The sequence below is a fragment of the Aulostomus chinensis genome, chromosome 22 (genome assembly GCF_037954235.1).
Source record: "Aulostomus chinensis isolate RoL2024-O1b breed Wild chromosome 22, RoL_Achi_v1.0, whole genome shotgun sequence".
NCBI lineage: Eukaryota > Metazoa > Chordata > Actinopteri > Syngnathiformes > Aulostomidae > Aulostomus > Aulostomus chinensis.
Window position 1 is genome coordinate 17,825,467 of NC_141341.1, and position 14,831 is coordinate 17,840,297.

Here is a 14,831-nt window from a genome sequence, read left to right on the forward strand (position 1 = left end):
TGATCGGAGAGCAGTAATTACTAAATAGAATATATTTCAAGAAGATAATAAGCATTTTGTGATTAATTCAAACAAGGTATATTACGTTCGTAGTGGTGCCTGAAGTCACGGTGCCATGTCAGTGGTTTGACAGGGTTACATGTTGACTGCTTAAGTAACAACAATGTAAAACAAGCCAGACGCGCTTGGATATGGAGAACGCGTAATATTTGGGGAATACGAACAAAAATAATCAATGCAATTCTTCGAAATCGTACAATCCACCATTGCGGAACCATTGAAAGGATTCCATGTTTCTTCTCGACCAGTATCCTGGTGGACGCCTGCAGCATGCGCCATTGAAAACAAACGTAGCTGAGACGGCGGGGGTGACGACTTTCCTTCATTGAATGCGATTGAGCTACGAGCGCTGTTTTGTCTTTGGGAAACATATTAGGGTTTTTATGAACAATGGAGACTATTTTGGAGCAACAGCGTCGCTACCATGAAGAGAAAGAGAGGCTAATGGATGCCAAAACAAAAGAAATGCTCCACAAGAAATCTACGGTGAGCGGTCCGCTCCATGCTAACATTAGCACCAATGCTAATTCCAAACTGTATACATCCGAAATATTTTCTGGTTAAGTTATTTTCTCACAAAGACTGTCCTTTTCCTTGTCAGCTGCGGGAACAGATTAACTCCGACCACCGGACAAGAGCGATGTTGGATGTAAGCAGGCATTTCTTATCTTTTTGGATACAACCGCGAATCAAGAGAACCATTTCCTTGTGCTGCAGTTGAAATTAGCGTGTTGTTGTGACGAAGTCACTTGTATTCTATGCTCTCACTCTAACTTACTCTAAAATCAAGTCTAGAAGCACGCAGTTGTGAATTAAAAGCAACACCTTTTTTCGCAAATACTCGCTTCGTGATATTACCTCACATCAAATTTAATTGCACGTGTTTTTCTGTCGGTTATGAGTGGAAGTATGCCTGCATGCACAGTTCTAGATTTATACATGTTGATCTACTTCTTTCATTAGGTACTTTTAAATCAAACCCCTGCAGATTATGCCACCAATTCCTGCATTGATAAAATTCTAATTTATTACTGGGGGACTCTGTTTTGGCGGACTTATTTCATCAAGCTGCACCAGCTAAACAGTAAAAGTTATTGACACGACAGCTTTAAATCCCCGCAGTCTAACACTCGAGATATTTCGGAGGTACCGTGAAGTCAATGTTGCTGCAAGCACAACAGCAGTAAATCGTGCTGCAATACTCTGGATTTTTAAACTGATTTGGCTGATACTAATACTTTTGAGATCTATATAAAACAAGTTTACATGATAGTGCCATTTTGTTTCAATGTATTTAAAGTTAAGTTTTCTTTATTTAAAAAAAAATACTTTGGAAAAACCATCAAGTAATATTTTTTTCCTGAAGGCGATAATGAAAGACCTGAGCAGAACTGAGCTGATACAAACATCAGCCACCAGAATAATTCTGACATATGTAACAAGTAATCCAAATCGACAGGTAACACAGATGATGTGCCAATATTATTATCCATCCTTAATGGTAAAGCAGAAGTTCTGCTTTTAGTTAAGTATGTCATGCAGTGATAGTTTCAACTTTTTTTCTTGAGCTTTACCTGGAAATAGGTTATCAAAAAATAATCAAGACTTAATATCAACTCAAATGACACGTTTAAGGTGATCCTTGTCTCTCTATGTTGCCCAGGTTTGTGTTCATGGTCAGGATAATTCATGATAGCAAAGCGGAACAGTATCTCCCATTTCTCTCTGTTTGTAGAGGTACATGGAAGTGAGTGCTAACCTCCGAGACTCCTATGAAGACAAAGATGGGTAAGCCTTATCGACCTGCTCCAGTTGTGTTCGGAATGCGTTGGCTCTTTTGGCAATGCAATTTGTAATGCAATAATGGGATCAAGCAGATACTTGAACTGTTTTTTTTCTCTTTCCCATATGAAGAGGATGCAGCATATTCCCAAAACTTTTGTCCAGCCCATTGTAAGAATGCAGTAAATACCATCTTCCCTTGCAGCTGCGATATGAATATGAGAGGCTTTCAATTTTTACACCACAATTCTCATTTTCATCAAGCATTCCTTGAAAATGATGAAAGAGTGATTTTTATTTTTGGGGGCATCATTGTCAAAGATACATTTTCCTAACTCTGTAGATGAAGATGTGTAGGCAGGGCATCTCTGCAGTACCATCATATTTAATTAAAAATGGTATTTTGACACACAGCCTTTAACAACTATTGCTCCTTCCTGTCATTTGAGAATGGCAGTTGGCCAGTTTATGATTTTGATTCATTTTGGATTGATTGTGCAGCCCTAGTTGATGATTAGATGTGCAGCCATCTGGTAGAGTCTTGGCTCCTTCCTGCTACAGTGACCAATGTATGAGCAGGTGAGGAGCTTCACAGATTGCTGGGTAGAGCCACAACTCTTCCCTGGGCTCGCTTGTGTTCTCTTCTTCAGGGTACAATGATCCCTCAGACGTCATATTTTGTTGTAATTATTTAAATCACAAAAACCTTCTACCATGAAAAATAAATTTGTTGTTCTCGTTGTGACAGAATGAGGAGGGATGAACTGGCTGCCATCTCAGGACCAAATGAGTTTGCAGAGTTCTACAACAGACTGAAACAGATCAAAGAGTTTCACAGGAAGCACCCGAATGAGGTAGTTGATCTCTGTTAGCGCAATGGTCCAATCAAGCATTCACTGGACTTGGAATAATGTATTGTATCTCTTGTAGATTTCTATTCCCATGTCTGCGGAGTTTGAGGAGCTGATGAAAGCTAGAGACAACCCCAGCGAGGAGGCTCAGAGTAGGTCCTAGTCTACAGCATGGACACTACATCTGTAGTATACGTATATGTATATGTACAACACAAGTCTGATGCTTTTTAGGCGTGTGCTAGTGTGTGAGTGAAGAAACTGTTCGCTGTCTAATGCACTGCTCTGGTTTAGTGAGACAGGGCTGGGTTTTTGATGTGTGTATTTCCACAGACCTGGTGGAGTTCACAGATGAGGAAGGATACGGCCGCTACCTGGATCTCCATGACTGCTACCTGAAATATATCAACCTGAAGGGAGTAGAGGTTTGTAGCCTTTATGCTATTATTGTATCATAATTAATCCTTCACTCTCCAACTGACCTCATACTCTTATTAACCACGATGAAATGTCCTTCCTTACAGAAACTGGAGTATATCACTTACTTGTCTTCATTTGACCAGCTGTTTGACATCCCTAAGGACAGGAAGAATGCTGAATACAAAAAGTATGTCAGTCACTTACACCTGTGCATCATCTTAGGGCCACTCACTTTTGAGTGCACATTAATACTTTCTGAAAGATCATTTATACTCGGACAGTTATTTTTGTGTAATCAGGCACATGCACAAATTTGCGTACAAGTCTTGTTTTATGTTGCTGATGTGTTGGAGTCCAAATACTTTATTGAGCTCTCGGTTAGCTCTTTCTTATCACACCATGTCCATTGGTATCTTGGATGCATACCCTGAAGTACATCGATTATCTCACCCTCCTGTTCCCGTTCATCAAAGTGCATTTGATGACTTAAGAGACTTTCTCTACTGACCCACCATTAGTGTTGATTGCAGCTAAGCAAACTAGCACTCAGCATCCAGTGGGGGTCTGGAGCTCTGTAATGCACCAGAAAGGAGATAAGGGTCTCTGGAATGAAGAATGATGACAATTGGTGTATCTCCCAAAAGGTTGGTTTGCTCATTGGAAGAGAATACATGAAACTCGGGATGCAAATTATCGATTAATTCATTAATTGATAGTTGATTGACCTTATTGACAATTAGTTGATAATATTAGGCCCACATAAAATTGTCTGGTAGGCTACTTACTTAATATGAAAAAGTTAGCAGCACTTAGAAACATTAGCAGCACTCATAATCCCCCTTGATCTGAGAAAGCTAGGTAACAGTAAGATTACTTGCCCTGGAAAATTAACATACAGGCTGACTGAGCACAACTTTAAACATCCCCTGAGGAAGGTAACAGTAAAATTAGAGGGCCTCCCTTAGTACAATCAAATGAAGATAAAGGCTGCTATCTCTCCTGAAACAAAAACATTCCTGTCTCAGTGTTTTTTGAATAGGCCTCCCTGCCCTGGACCCATGTAGTTTTGTGTAAGAAAATAAGCATGTCAACATGGTCAGGAGTAGGTCGTGTGCGCTGCCTGTCTACAGTGAGGCCAGCTGCTAAGAAAACCCATTCAGATGAGACAGATGTGCCCTGTAATGCACAAATACCATCTTGCCACGCTTTCAACATTCTGTGGGACTAGAATCAAAGAGTGGTGAGGGATCCTTCAGAAACATGTCCACTTCCATCTCCATGTCATTGTTGCTGCTGGTGGCATAGTTTTCACCTAGTAGAAGAGCCATAGCAGAAGTGCGTAACTGAAGTGCAGCTCCCTGCACTGGCACATAGGTTCCCCACTCATCTCCAGTGATGACTTCATGTGTTGATGTGGAGCCCACGCGATCTGCTATAGCCAGTTCAAGCAGTTGGGCACAGGCTGAGATCCTTCTTGCTGGGATCAGAAATCCCAGGTGCTTATGCCGAGGGTCCAGCATCATTGCTAACATTGGTGGTGTTGACGTGAGGTCATCAGACTCAACCTGTATAAATTAAATAAAGGAGAAAGCTAGCATCAGAATAAAATTTGACACGACAAGGGTACTACTGCAAAAAAACACAGTTTACACAGTGACAATTCGTCAGTGATAAAGAGGATGCATACCATAATCTGTTAGTATAGAGCTCAATCAATTAATGCCTAAAGCTTACCTTCATCTGTACAACTAATGAAGTGCAGACTTTAGATTTGAGTTCCACCACTTAGCTGCTGTCTCCATCTGCCCTCTTGAAATGCATGTTGATCAGATGGAATATGTTTGGATATGTGTTGGATATGGATACCTCAGTGTCTGTTGATAGAACAGTAGTTACACATTTGAGAGCCTCAAGTGCCAGCGCCATGTTCTCCATCAGCTGCCATAAGTTGTCTCTCTTCTCCAGTGTCCTCACGTCTGTAAGCTTGGTCACTGAGCGGTCTGATAGTACAGTGCACACGGCCCATCACTGTCCTATGAGTCTCGCAATCATTTCAGGTACTTAGTTCCACCTGGTTTTACACGACTGAATGAGTCGATGAGCCAGGAGCTGCACTTGTTTTTGTTTTGCGTCTAGCGCTTTGGTTGCTGGGGTATGTGGTTGAAGTGTTTCACCAACCTGCCTGCAGCTGCAATTACTTGATTGTCATCAGCAGCAGCGAATCCTTTAACGGCCAGATTTAAATTATGTACAAAGCACTGAACTGAGTTCCAACTGGCTCGTGTGGGGTTGTTTGCGAAGACAATGTTTCGTGTGATGTTTCGTGAATGCGGGCTATTGCACACCTGGTGAGTCCCCATGACTCCACAGTCTGGTTCAGTTTGTCAGCTAAATTATCAGCTGTATGTCTCTCGGCCAAGCTTTCAGTGAGAAAGACTGCTGACTTTACCTGCCAATCATTTGCAATGTAGTGGCAAGTGACTGCAATGTAGCTTTTTGTTGTCAGTGCCCTCCAACAATATGTCGTCAGAGCCGCATTTGCCACGGCTAGCTGTATTTGTCACTCAGCCTTCTGTTTTTAGCATGCTTCCAGGCGGGTAGTTATGGACCCTCAAGAAGGGATATCATTTCCTGGCTCCATGAAGCGTATTAACTCCCGAAATCCCTCGCTGTCAGCAGTGCTTATTGACATCGTATCTTTTTCGATCATTCCGAAAATCTGAGTATCCTGTCGTCACATACTCACCTTCCCATCACGGCAGCGATGGCAGGTTGTGAAGGCATTGCACATCCTCCAGACAGCACGGCTGCATGCAAGTTATGCAGATTGTATCGCAGGAAACTCGTAGTTGTACTTAAACATGGTACAGCAGAGTGTACATTTGGCATCTTTGTCATCATTATTAGTTTGAAATTGTCCCACACGACACTCCGTTTAGACAGCCTATTGTTTTTGTGCAGGCGCAGAGACGGGTTTCCCGCATACAGTTTCACCCACGAGAATCTCCTGTGACGTTCAAGTGTGGCCTAGATTAGGAAATGGAGCCCTCAACTGGTGACACCACGGGGGTACAACGGTGTACCCCACTTCTTGCCCGTAGCCGCTGGGATAGGCTCCAGCCCCCCCCCCCCCCCCCCACGACCCTTAACAGAAATAAGCGGAAGAAAATGGACGGATGGATGATAATAATTATTTAATTTAATCAATTAAATTATCAACAATTGATCAATAGTTGATTGTTAACATCCCTACGTGAAACAAATGAAGTCAATTAATATACTTTTTTTTCACTATTAGTTTTTGACCTTTTACATTGTCTGGATAACTTGTATTAGAGCCGGAGAGGTCATCAGAGAGCAGAGTCAGTACTTGAATTCTTTTGTTTCTCCACAATAGGAGAAAAACGCTTGTATAGCAACTTGATCACTGCATCACACTGGAAATGAACTGCACACAGGTACCTGATCCACTCCCACCAGTGGGACTGGTTAGTCGTGAGGTGGAATGTTACTTACTTACATGTCATGGGCATCAAAAAGCCACCAAGATATCTCCAGCAGTGTGCACTTTGAGATAAATGCCAATAGATCTGCATTCCCCAAAGATAAACCTAAGTACTTTAGGGAAGTTTAAAAGACTCATTTCATCCAACCATCCATCCATCTTCTACCACTAATCCTGTTAAGGCTGCGCCGGGGAGGTGAGGGGTGGGGGGTGGTGGAGCCTATTCCAGCAACCTTCGGACGTGAGGCGGGGTTCACCCTGGACGGGTTGCCAGTGACTAATTTCATCTTTTCAATCAATCAACCAATCTTCACTTACATAGTGTCAAATCACAATAACAGAGACCAAACTTTCCCACATGAGCAAGCACTCGCGACATTTGCAAGAAAAACTCCATTTTTACAGGAAGAACCCTCGGGCAGAACCAGGCTCAGAGTGGGTGGCGATCTGCCTCAACTATGGGGTTGAGAAGGAGAGATGGGGGTGGAAAGGAGAGGGAGAGAGAGATACAGGGCCAAGGTGAGCGTGTAGTTTGTCAAGGACAGGAAATGATCAAACCAGCATCTGCAGCCCCAGGTGACCTGCAGGGCGAGAGAGCACAGACAACTCCAGGGAAGAAGTTTAGCTTAAAGGATGCATTGATACATGTAAACGTTATGGATAAAGATTGATAGAAACAGAGAGGAGGAGAAAGCTCAGTGCATCATGGGAGTCCCCTGGTAGTCTAATGTCATTTAGTTCTATGTGTTGCTCACTTCGGTAATGACGTGGAGCTTGAATGAGAAACTGGAGTGTGTCTGTGTGACTCATATAGGTGGACTATGAATCACTCTCTGTAGTGGCACCTGCATTGTGACTACAGCGTCTTCTTTTTTGAACATAATGTGTGGATAGGAGTCATAATATTGGACTTTTGTCTCTCATGTGGTGCTGGGGTTATCAGCAAATTAGCTCCTAACTGGGAAAATGTAACAAAAGGGGATTGTTAAGCTCTTTGTTGTCACTCACACACACACACAGGAACAGTTGTTTACATGTTCAGGAGCTTGAAGCAGTTTAGTCAAACATGCTTTTCTTAGTGTTCATGTTTATGAAGGCACATATACACACTGCAGGTTTCTCAACCAAGGAAATGGGACAAATAAACATGCGAGTACAACATAGGTGTTCCGTAAAGAGAAGGCCACGTCCCCTCAGCATGTTGCACATTGGCCGAGCAAAGAGAGGCTGCACTAAAACACCTGTAACCTAACAACTATTCCATCTGAAGCTGAAGTAATGATGCATGACACAAACATTCCCTGCTCATTTTTGTCTGACTAAATGAAACCATCCATGGACTGGATCTTAAGAGAAAACGAATATACTGATAATACAGCAGTAAATAATCATAAACCATGCCTATTGGTGTCCATGCAGGTACTTGGAGATGCTGCTGGAGTACCTGCAGGACTACACAGACCGGGTCAAACCTTTACTGGATCAGAACGAGCTGTATGGCAAAGTGCTGTCAGACTTTGAGAAGAAATGGGAGAACGGCACTTTTCCAGGCTGGCCTGTAAGTTCACCTATACTAATGAAGATGATGACAACGCTTCAGGTTTTGGTTATTGATCCACTAAAAACTGGTTTATTTCATTTTAAAAATCTGTTCTTCTTTTTTTTTTTGATAGAAAGAGACGAGTAGCGCTTTGACACATGCTGGAGCTCATCTGGACCTCTCTGCCTTCTCTTCCTGGGAGGTATTAATAATGTCATATTAAACAATAAAGAATGATGGTCATATTGTAGAATCAGTATTCTCCATTTACTCACTTATAATTCCACTGCCGTATTTCCCTGATTGTGTCACACAGGAATTGGCTTCCTTAGGTTTGGACAGGTTGAAGTCTGCTCTCATGGCACTGGGAATCAAGTGTGGAGGGTGAGCATGCAGCTTGGAACTCATCAGATTTCACCATCCACTTAAAGCAGCCTTTTCCTAATTGGTGGATCACTGGTAGTCCATGAGCACCCCCTTGTGGTCTGCGAGTAGAGTTGTTAAATTCATACTCCCAAGTGTTTTTATTTTTTGAACAGACATCTCCAAAGCCATAAGAAGCATAGATGTGTCATATTAAATCCACTTGTATGTAAATTGAAACATTGTTTTTTAAGACAAGCTGCTCCCTCCTGCTCGACCTATAATGAGAACTGAACCATCCCACTCGGTCCACATAAATAGATTTTCTTCCACTTATCCTGTTAAGGGTCGCGGGGGGGCTGGAGCCTATCCCAGCAGCCTTCAGGCAAGAGGCGGGGTTCACCCTGGACAGGTCGCCAGTCCATCACAGGACCAACACATAGAGACAGACAACCATTCACACTCACAGTCACACCTACGGTCAATTTAGAGTATCAATCAGCCTCGTCCCCTCTTGATGTCTTTGGACTGTGGGAGGAAGCTGCAGTACCAGAGAGAACCCACACAGGAACAGGGAGAACATGGAGACTCACACAGAAAGATCCTGTGCTGGAGCCGGGACTGGAACCTGGAACCTTCTTGCTGTGAGGCCACAGTGCTGACCACTGCACCACCGTGCCGCCTATATTTAGCTTATATATGGATAGCAATTTTTAAAGATGATCGTACCAGTTGTATTGTTCCTACCAGTTAACAATTCAATTTTCAGTAATGAATTACATTGTTGCCAGAGGTGTACAGACATGTTTCTCTGCACTCACACTTTTATTAACCAAGTGCTCATAAGAGCAAGTGGCTGTCGGCTAAAGCAATGATGCATTAACCGTTCATCAAAGGCACACAGAAGGAACCATATTAGATATGATAAATTCACTCCGAATCAACAATGCCTTACCTCTTTGAGGCTACACAGGACCAGCAGCTAGAAAAATTGCCACTGGAAAGAACCACCCCATTGGCCTCACTACTGCAACCCTTCATGCACTATAATCATAATCAATTACACAGGGACACAAGAAAAAAAATCTGCGCAGCCATTAAGTATCAAACATGAAAGATGTGTGATCTTTCAGTTTGTCATTTATTTCTTTTATCAAAGCTCCTGCCTGCTTAGTAGCAGCTCATGTCCTCAAAGAGATAATGTCATTACTTCCCACAGCTGATGGGTATGTGTGTGCGTGTGTGTGTGCACTTGTTGTCTAGGACTCTTGAGGAGAGAGCCCAAAGGCTTTTTAGCACCAAAGGCCAATCCCTGGAATCATTGGACCCTTCCCTGTTTGCCAAGAACCCCAAAGCCAAAGGCCCAAAAAAGTAAGTGGGTGTAAAAAATGACAGTATTATACTATAATGTTAACAAATATACCTAAAAACAATTTCCATTTTTCAAACCTGCAGAGACACGGAGCGCAACAAGGAAATCGCCTTCCTGGAGGCTCAAGTCTATGAATATGTTGAAATCCTGGGGGTAAGTGAGGAATTCATCATCAGGTTTCTGCCGAATTCCTCAAAAGAGGGTCTTCTGCTGCATTTACCCAGTTCTTGTGATGAGCATGGACTCAGATATGACCCCATGATGTGTTGGTTGACATTCCCAGGAGCAGAGGCAGCTGACTCATGAGAATGTGCAAAGGAAGCAGGCAAGGACTGGAGAGGAGCGCGAGGAAGAGGAGGAGGAGCAGCTTAGTGAGAGCGAAAGCGAAGATGAAGACAACGAGATCATCTACAACCCTAAGAACCTGCCGCTCGGCTGGGATGGCAAGGTGAGGACACACTGTCTGGCTTGTGCCGCTGAACTTTAGCAAGTTCATCTCTAAGATCCTCTTGAAATAAGCCATTATGGATGTTCGCAGGTGAAACACGAGGAAGAAAATGCATCAATAGTTTGAACTGACGCATTGTATTTTGCCTTTTTATTATTTTTCACGCACCTTGGTTAATTTTAACAAATGTGTCTTTTCAACATCACTACTACTAATTTCTGCACATATCATCAGTCTGTAGTCATGGCAGCAATGCGCCAATTAGCTGGATGTCAGTGACTTTAAAGCAAGAATAAGGCAACTCCAGTCCACCCCACAGTCGAGGAATAATAGCAGATATTTTGGTTCGGCATAAATGTCTCCCAAGGAAGGGATTAAAGTTCTCCATGGCTGCGAAGGATTTCCGTCATCTGACGTCCAGAAAGGCCATGTTTCAAATCAGTGCAGATCCAATGAGTTGTTTATTTATTTGTTGTTGTTGTTGTTGTTTGGGGGTCTGTCGAGTTCCTGTAATGTGTTTCAATAATGTTTTCGGAAAATGATCAGCCAGATGCCCATCTATTTGGTGGTTATGCATAGGACTTACTTGTTAACATTGAAAGTGAATTGAATTATTCTGATGTAGGCGGTGCTTAGCAATATACCGCGAGTGACAGAGGAAGCTGCGCTTGTAGCGCTGCTTGGCGTCTTGGTTTGTAGTTGAAGCTCTACACGCTTATGTGTCATTTGCACGTTTTAAACTTGCAAAACTCTCTCAGGGCAACAAAAGAATCAGGACTAACTCACATTTTGGATTACGGCACGATCGACAGCTGATAAGGTAGGGAAGCTTTTAATACGGACCACTGGAGGATGTCAGAGTTGTTGCCGATAGGTTGCTAGCTTACTTGGTTGCTTCTATCTGCACACTATTGAATGCTGTACAAGGACTGTTAGCTATCATTGCGAACCCTTGATTGTCATGGTGTTATTTGTGTGGCCAAAACTAAAGGCTGACTCAGCGGGAGCAGATGATACTGCCCCTGTCACTTTCCCAATGCAACTAACATTAGTTAACGCGCACAGTAAATGTGACCGAAGTCAATTTATGTCCTCCTTAAACATGTCCATATCCCTCAGTACACTGTGAATGTGTGTTGACCTTGAATGATGACACTTAATATGATATTTAAACGGTAGAGTAGTGATAAGTATAATTGTTGGAAATGTCACGGATGCTTCATTGGTGAAGGACGGTACACGTAAAGCATAGACCATAAATAGATGCTTTGGACTGAGGGGAAAGAAAGTTCTGTCAAAGGATTTTTTTTTCTCACTTTGATCCCTCCCCAAGGCCTCTCATATGTCAATAATGCTTTCAAAAAATGTGGAACAAGGGTGAGCTTTGGCGGGATGAGCCTCTGTGATTGGTCAGACACAGTCTGTTTTTGTGTGCCAATGCATTCATACAAAGGGGTTTTAGTGTTAATATGTTGATGATTTAATGTTGGACAATTGTCATCATTTAGAGCACTAAGTGCAAAGTTGGCTCGAGGATGGCACCAGCAGGCGAGTTAATGAGATGTTGTTTTAGTGAGAGTGTAATTAACGGAGTGTTCACAATATGAAGCAGACAGATAATCGTTTAACACAAAGCAGATTGTTGTTGTTTTTTCCTGTCATTCATGAGATCCAACACAAACTTGAGTTGTGCAACAGTGTTTTTGCCTCCTTGTCTTCATCTTGCAGGTCAAACACTGTCACTCTCTGTCCTTCTGTGGTTCCACTGTAGATAATCTTTGTAGTGGCAACAAACAGAAGTGCACCATCAGAACTTAGAGCTGTCCTTCGAGCTTCTAGTTCAGTTACTACTTGGTTAAGTGTCTCGGTAAGTTAGTGCTATATCGTAGCCATAGCAGTTACACATGACCTAATTTGCAAATGTTCCCAAAACCTGATGAATGCACTTACAGCTGACTAAAAGTTTGATTTGCAGACAAGTCAGGACTGCTAACCAGTATTAATGTTCAGCGATGATGTTGGTGAAAACGCCGCACCCAAACACCTGCAGACATTTTGCACAACAGGGCCATCTGCTGAATGGAAGAGTTAAACTGAGCATACACACTACTATTTGAGTCTGTCTCTGGCCCAGTTTTTGAGCCGCATAACTCACCTTGAAGTCAGCGTGGCTTCGGGGGGGTGTTTGCCGTGCTGAGTACAGGATGTCATCAGTATTGATAACAACACGTTTACGTTTCCTCCATGCCATCCAGGTTCCAGATGAATTTGCAACAGTAACAATTTTGGTGCACCAGCTCATGCTCTGTTTCAGTGGCAGTAGAGCCACGTTACCAACTTCAGTGCATTGGTTTCATTACACTAAGTAGCAGACCACTTATTATGACAGACGTGGGCAGAGAGAAATGTGACTTCCAACAACCTCCTTTTAAAAAAACTCATTGAACAACTTTTTCTCAGCAAAACAACCTAATTTTAGCTTTCAAACTTTTTTTTTTAATGTCAACTGTCAGAATGGCCTGCAAAAGCCCACAGGTGTACTGTGACCACATGACGATTGGCCCATATAATACGAGCTCTTGCTTTGTATTCTTAATGATCTAGTTTGATCAGTGTGATTTTGAAACATTTCTAAAATTGTAGCGTGTGCTCAGCTTAATAAACACTCAGGAGAGCGAACCTATTTGGGTTGGTCTGAATTGAACCTTTTCAGTGTGATGCTTTGGTGGCCAGATGCACTTCCATGACTGAGCTCCGACTGTGTTTGCTAACCGTCGTCTTGTTCCCTCCAGCCCATCCCATACTGGCTCTATAAACTGCACGGTCTGAACATCAACTACAACTGTGAGATCTGTGGTAACTACACCTACAGAGGACCCAAAGCCTTTCAGAGACATTTCGCAGTACGTTCCCCTTTCGTCAGAAGATACAGGCCTGTCATGATGGCATTCGTGCCCTGGTTTCAGTTCTTCTGACAAGTCTGTTTGATGCTTGTCTGCTTGCAGGAATGGAGGCACGCCCACGGCATGCGTTGCCTTGGAATCCCCAACACTGCTCACTTTGCTAATGTCACACAGATTGAGGATGCTGTCTCTTGTAAGTCATGTCTTGAATGAAATTTTGGATTTGATAGGCTTTGAAGTTGGATTTAATGAAGGTTTTTGTTCGCTTACATTAGTGTGGGCCAAACTGAAGTCTCAGAAGGCATCGGAGCGATGGCAACCTGACACAGAGGTAAGGAAACCACTCACTGAAAAGTATTGCCTCTCTCAGGATGAATGAAATTCCTCATCCCTCCCTCCTTTTTGCGTGTTTCAGGAGGAGTATGAAGACTCAAGTGGAAATGTGGTCAATAAGAAGACTTACGAGGATCTTAAGAGACAAGGCTTACTGTAGAGTGTGGAGATGAGCTCAGTCCTGTAGAGGAATTGTAAAAGGAGCACCCTTTGGTATTTACTTTTACCTCCCCAGCTTTCTTATTTGGATGTAGTGAAGTTGTTTTACAGACTGGGTCGACCCTCAATTTCTGTATTTTATAACTTTGTAATATGGCAAACATTGCTTATAATAAACTGCGTGTTCTTTGGTCAGTGCTACATATTTTAAAATAATTATATTCATAAATGTGGAGTTTCTGATTTCGGGAACAGAAAAAAACAAGCTAAAATGGCAAGGCCAGAAAAAAAAAATGTCTTGACTGTTAACACAATCTCTAAAAAGACCCAATAGTCTACTTGGTGCTCGTCTGATCAGGAATAGCAAGTATTTTTACATGTTAACATTCCTTTCTTTCACTTTCAGTTCATTCATAGTAAATGAATCGTAATATTTTATTCCATGGTAGTGTCTTTTTTTTGTCTTTTCTGGCACTTAACGTTTTTATTTCAGTACACGGAGTTAAATACTGCGTGTTCCTCCTATTCAACGTCCACAGCTGCAAGTTACTTAGATTTCCACAAAATATGACAATCAGTGTATCAAATCTGAAGCATCAGCTGAAATGAATTCACCTTCAGTTCCAATTTTTATGCATCTGTGAGGAATTTCTACAGAGTATTTTTCTACTTTATTAAAGAAAATAAACTGATTGCTTCTTCCATTGCTGTACAAAGGCAATGAACATCATTGTATTAGACAATGTAGTGACCTTTACTGACATGAAAAGAATGCTTCTATTGCGGAAACTGGCTTAATGTGTGAATCTTAGGAAGTATTGCAAGCTCATATTTTAGAATGTACTCTATTTGTATGAAAGGGAGTAACTGAGGTGAGGAAGCTACATTCAACTAAATTGTCGTGGGTTTATTTCTTTCACACCGCAGCCAGATGAAGATTGGATTACTGAAAATGGGAGTCGTTTCTTTAAATGAAAATGACTTGTATTTCCCCAGATGTGTTTGTTGTGCATCAGTAGAACTACTGCTGATGGTCACAGTGGTTTTAGGCGCATGTATGAAGCAAATTTGGTTATTTACATTACTCTGATATCT

The 14,831-nt window shown here is 42.2% G+C and overlaps 1 protein-coding gene across 1 annotated transcript; it reads left to right on the top strand.

The window, feature by feature from the left end:
* The first annotated feature begins 308 nt into the window (after nucleotides 1-308).
* On the top strand, nucleotides 309-14,328 carry sf3a3 (splicing factor 3a, subunit 3). Its single transcript, XM_086192576.1, has 17 exons — nucleotides 309-546; nucleotides 662-709; nucleotides 1,796-1,848; nucleotides 2,591-2,696; nucleotides 2,773-2,845; nucleotides 3,027-3,118; nucleotides 3,218-3,300; nucleotides 8,038-8,176; nucleotides 8,292-8,360; nucleotides 8,475-8,542; nucleotides 9,785-9,892; nucleotides 9,977-10,046; nucleotides 10,177-10,341; nucleotides 13,134-13,244; nucleotides 13,347-13,437; nucleotides 13,520-13,575; nucleotides 13,660-14,328. The coding sequence occupies exons 1-17, from the start codon at nucleotides 451-453 to the stop codon at nucleotides 13,735-13,737; spliced, it is 1,506 nt and encodes a 501-aa protein (XP_086048702.1). The 5' UTR covers nucleotides 309-450; the 3' UTR covers nucleotides 13,738-14,328.
* Nucleotides 14,329-14,831: the final 503 nt, after the last annotated feature.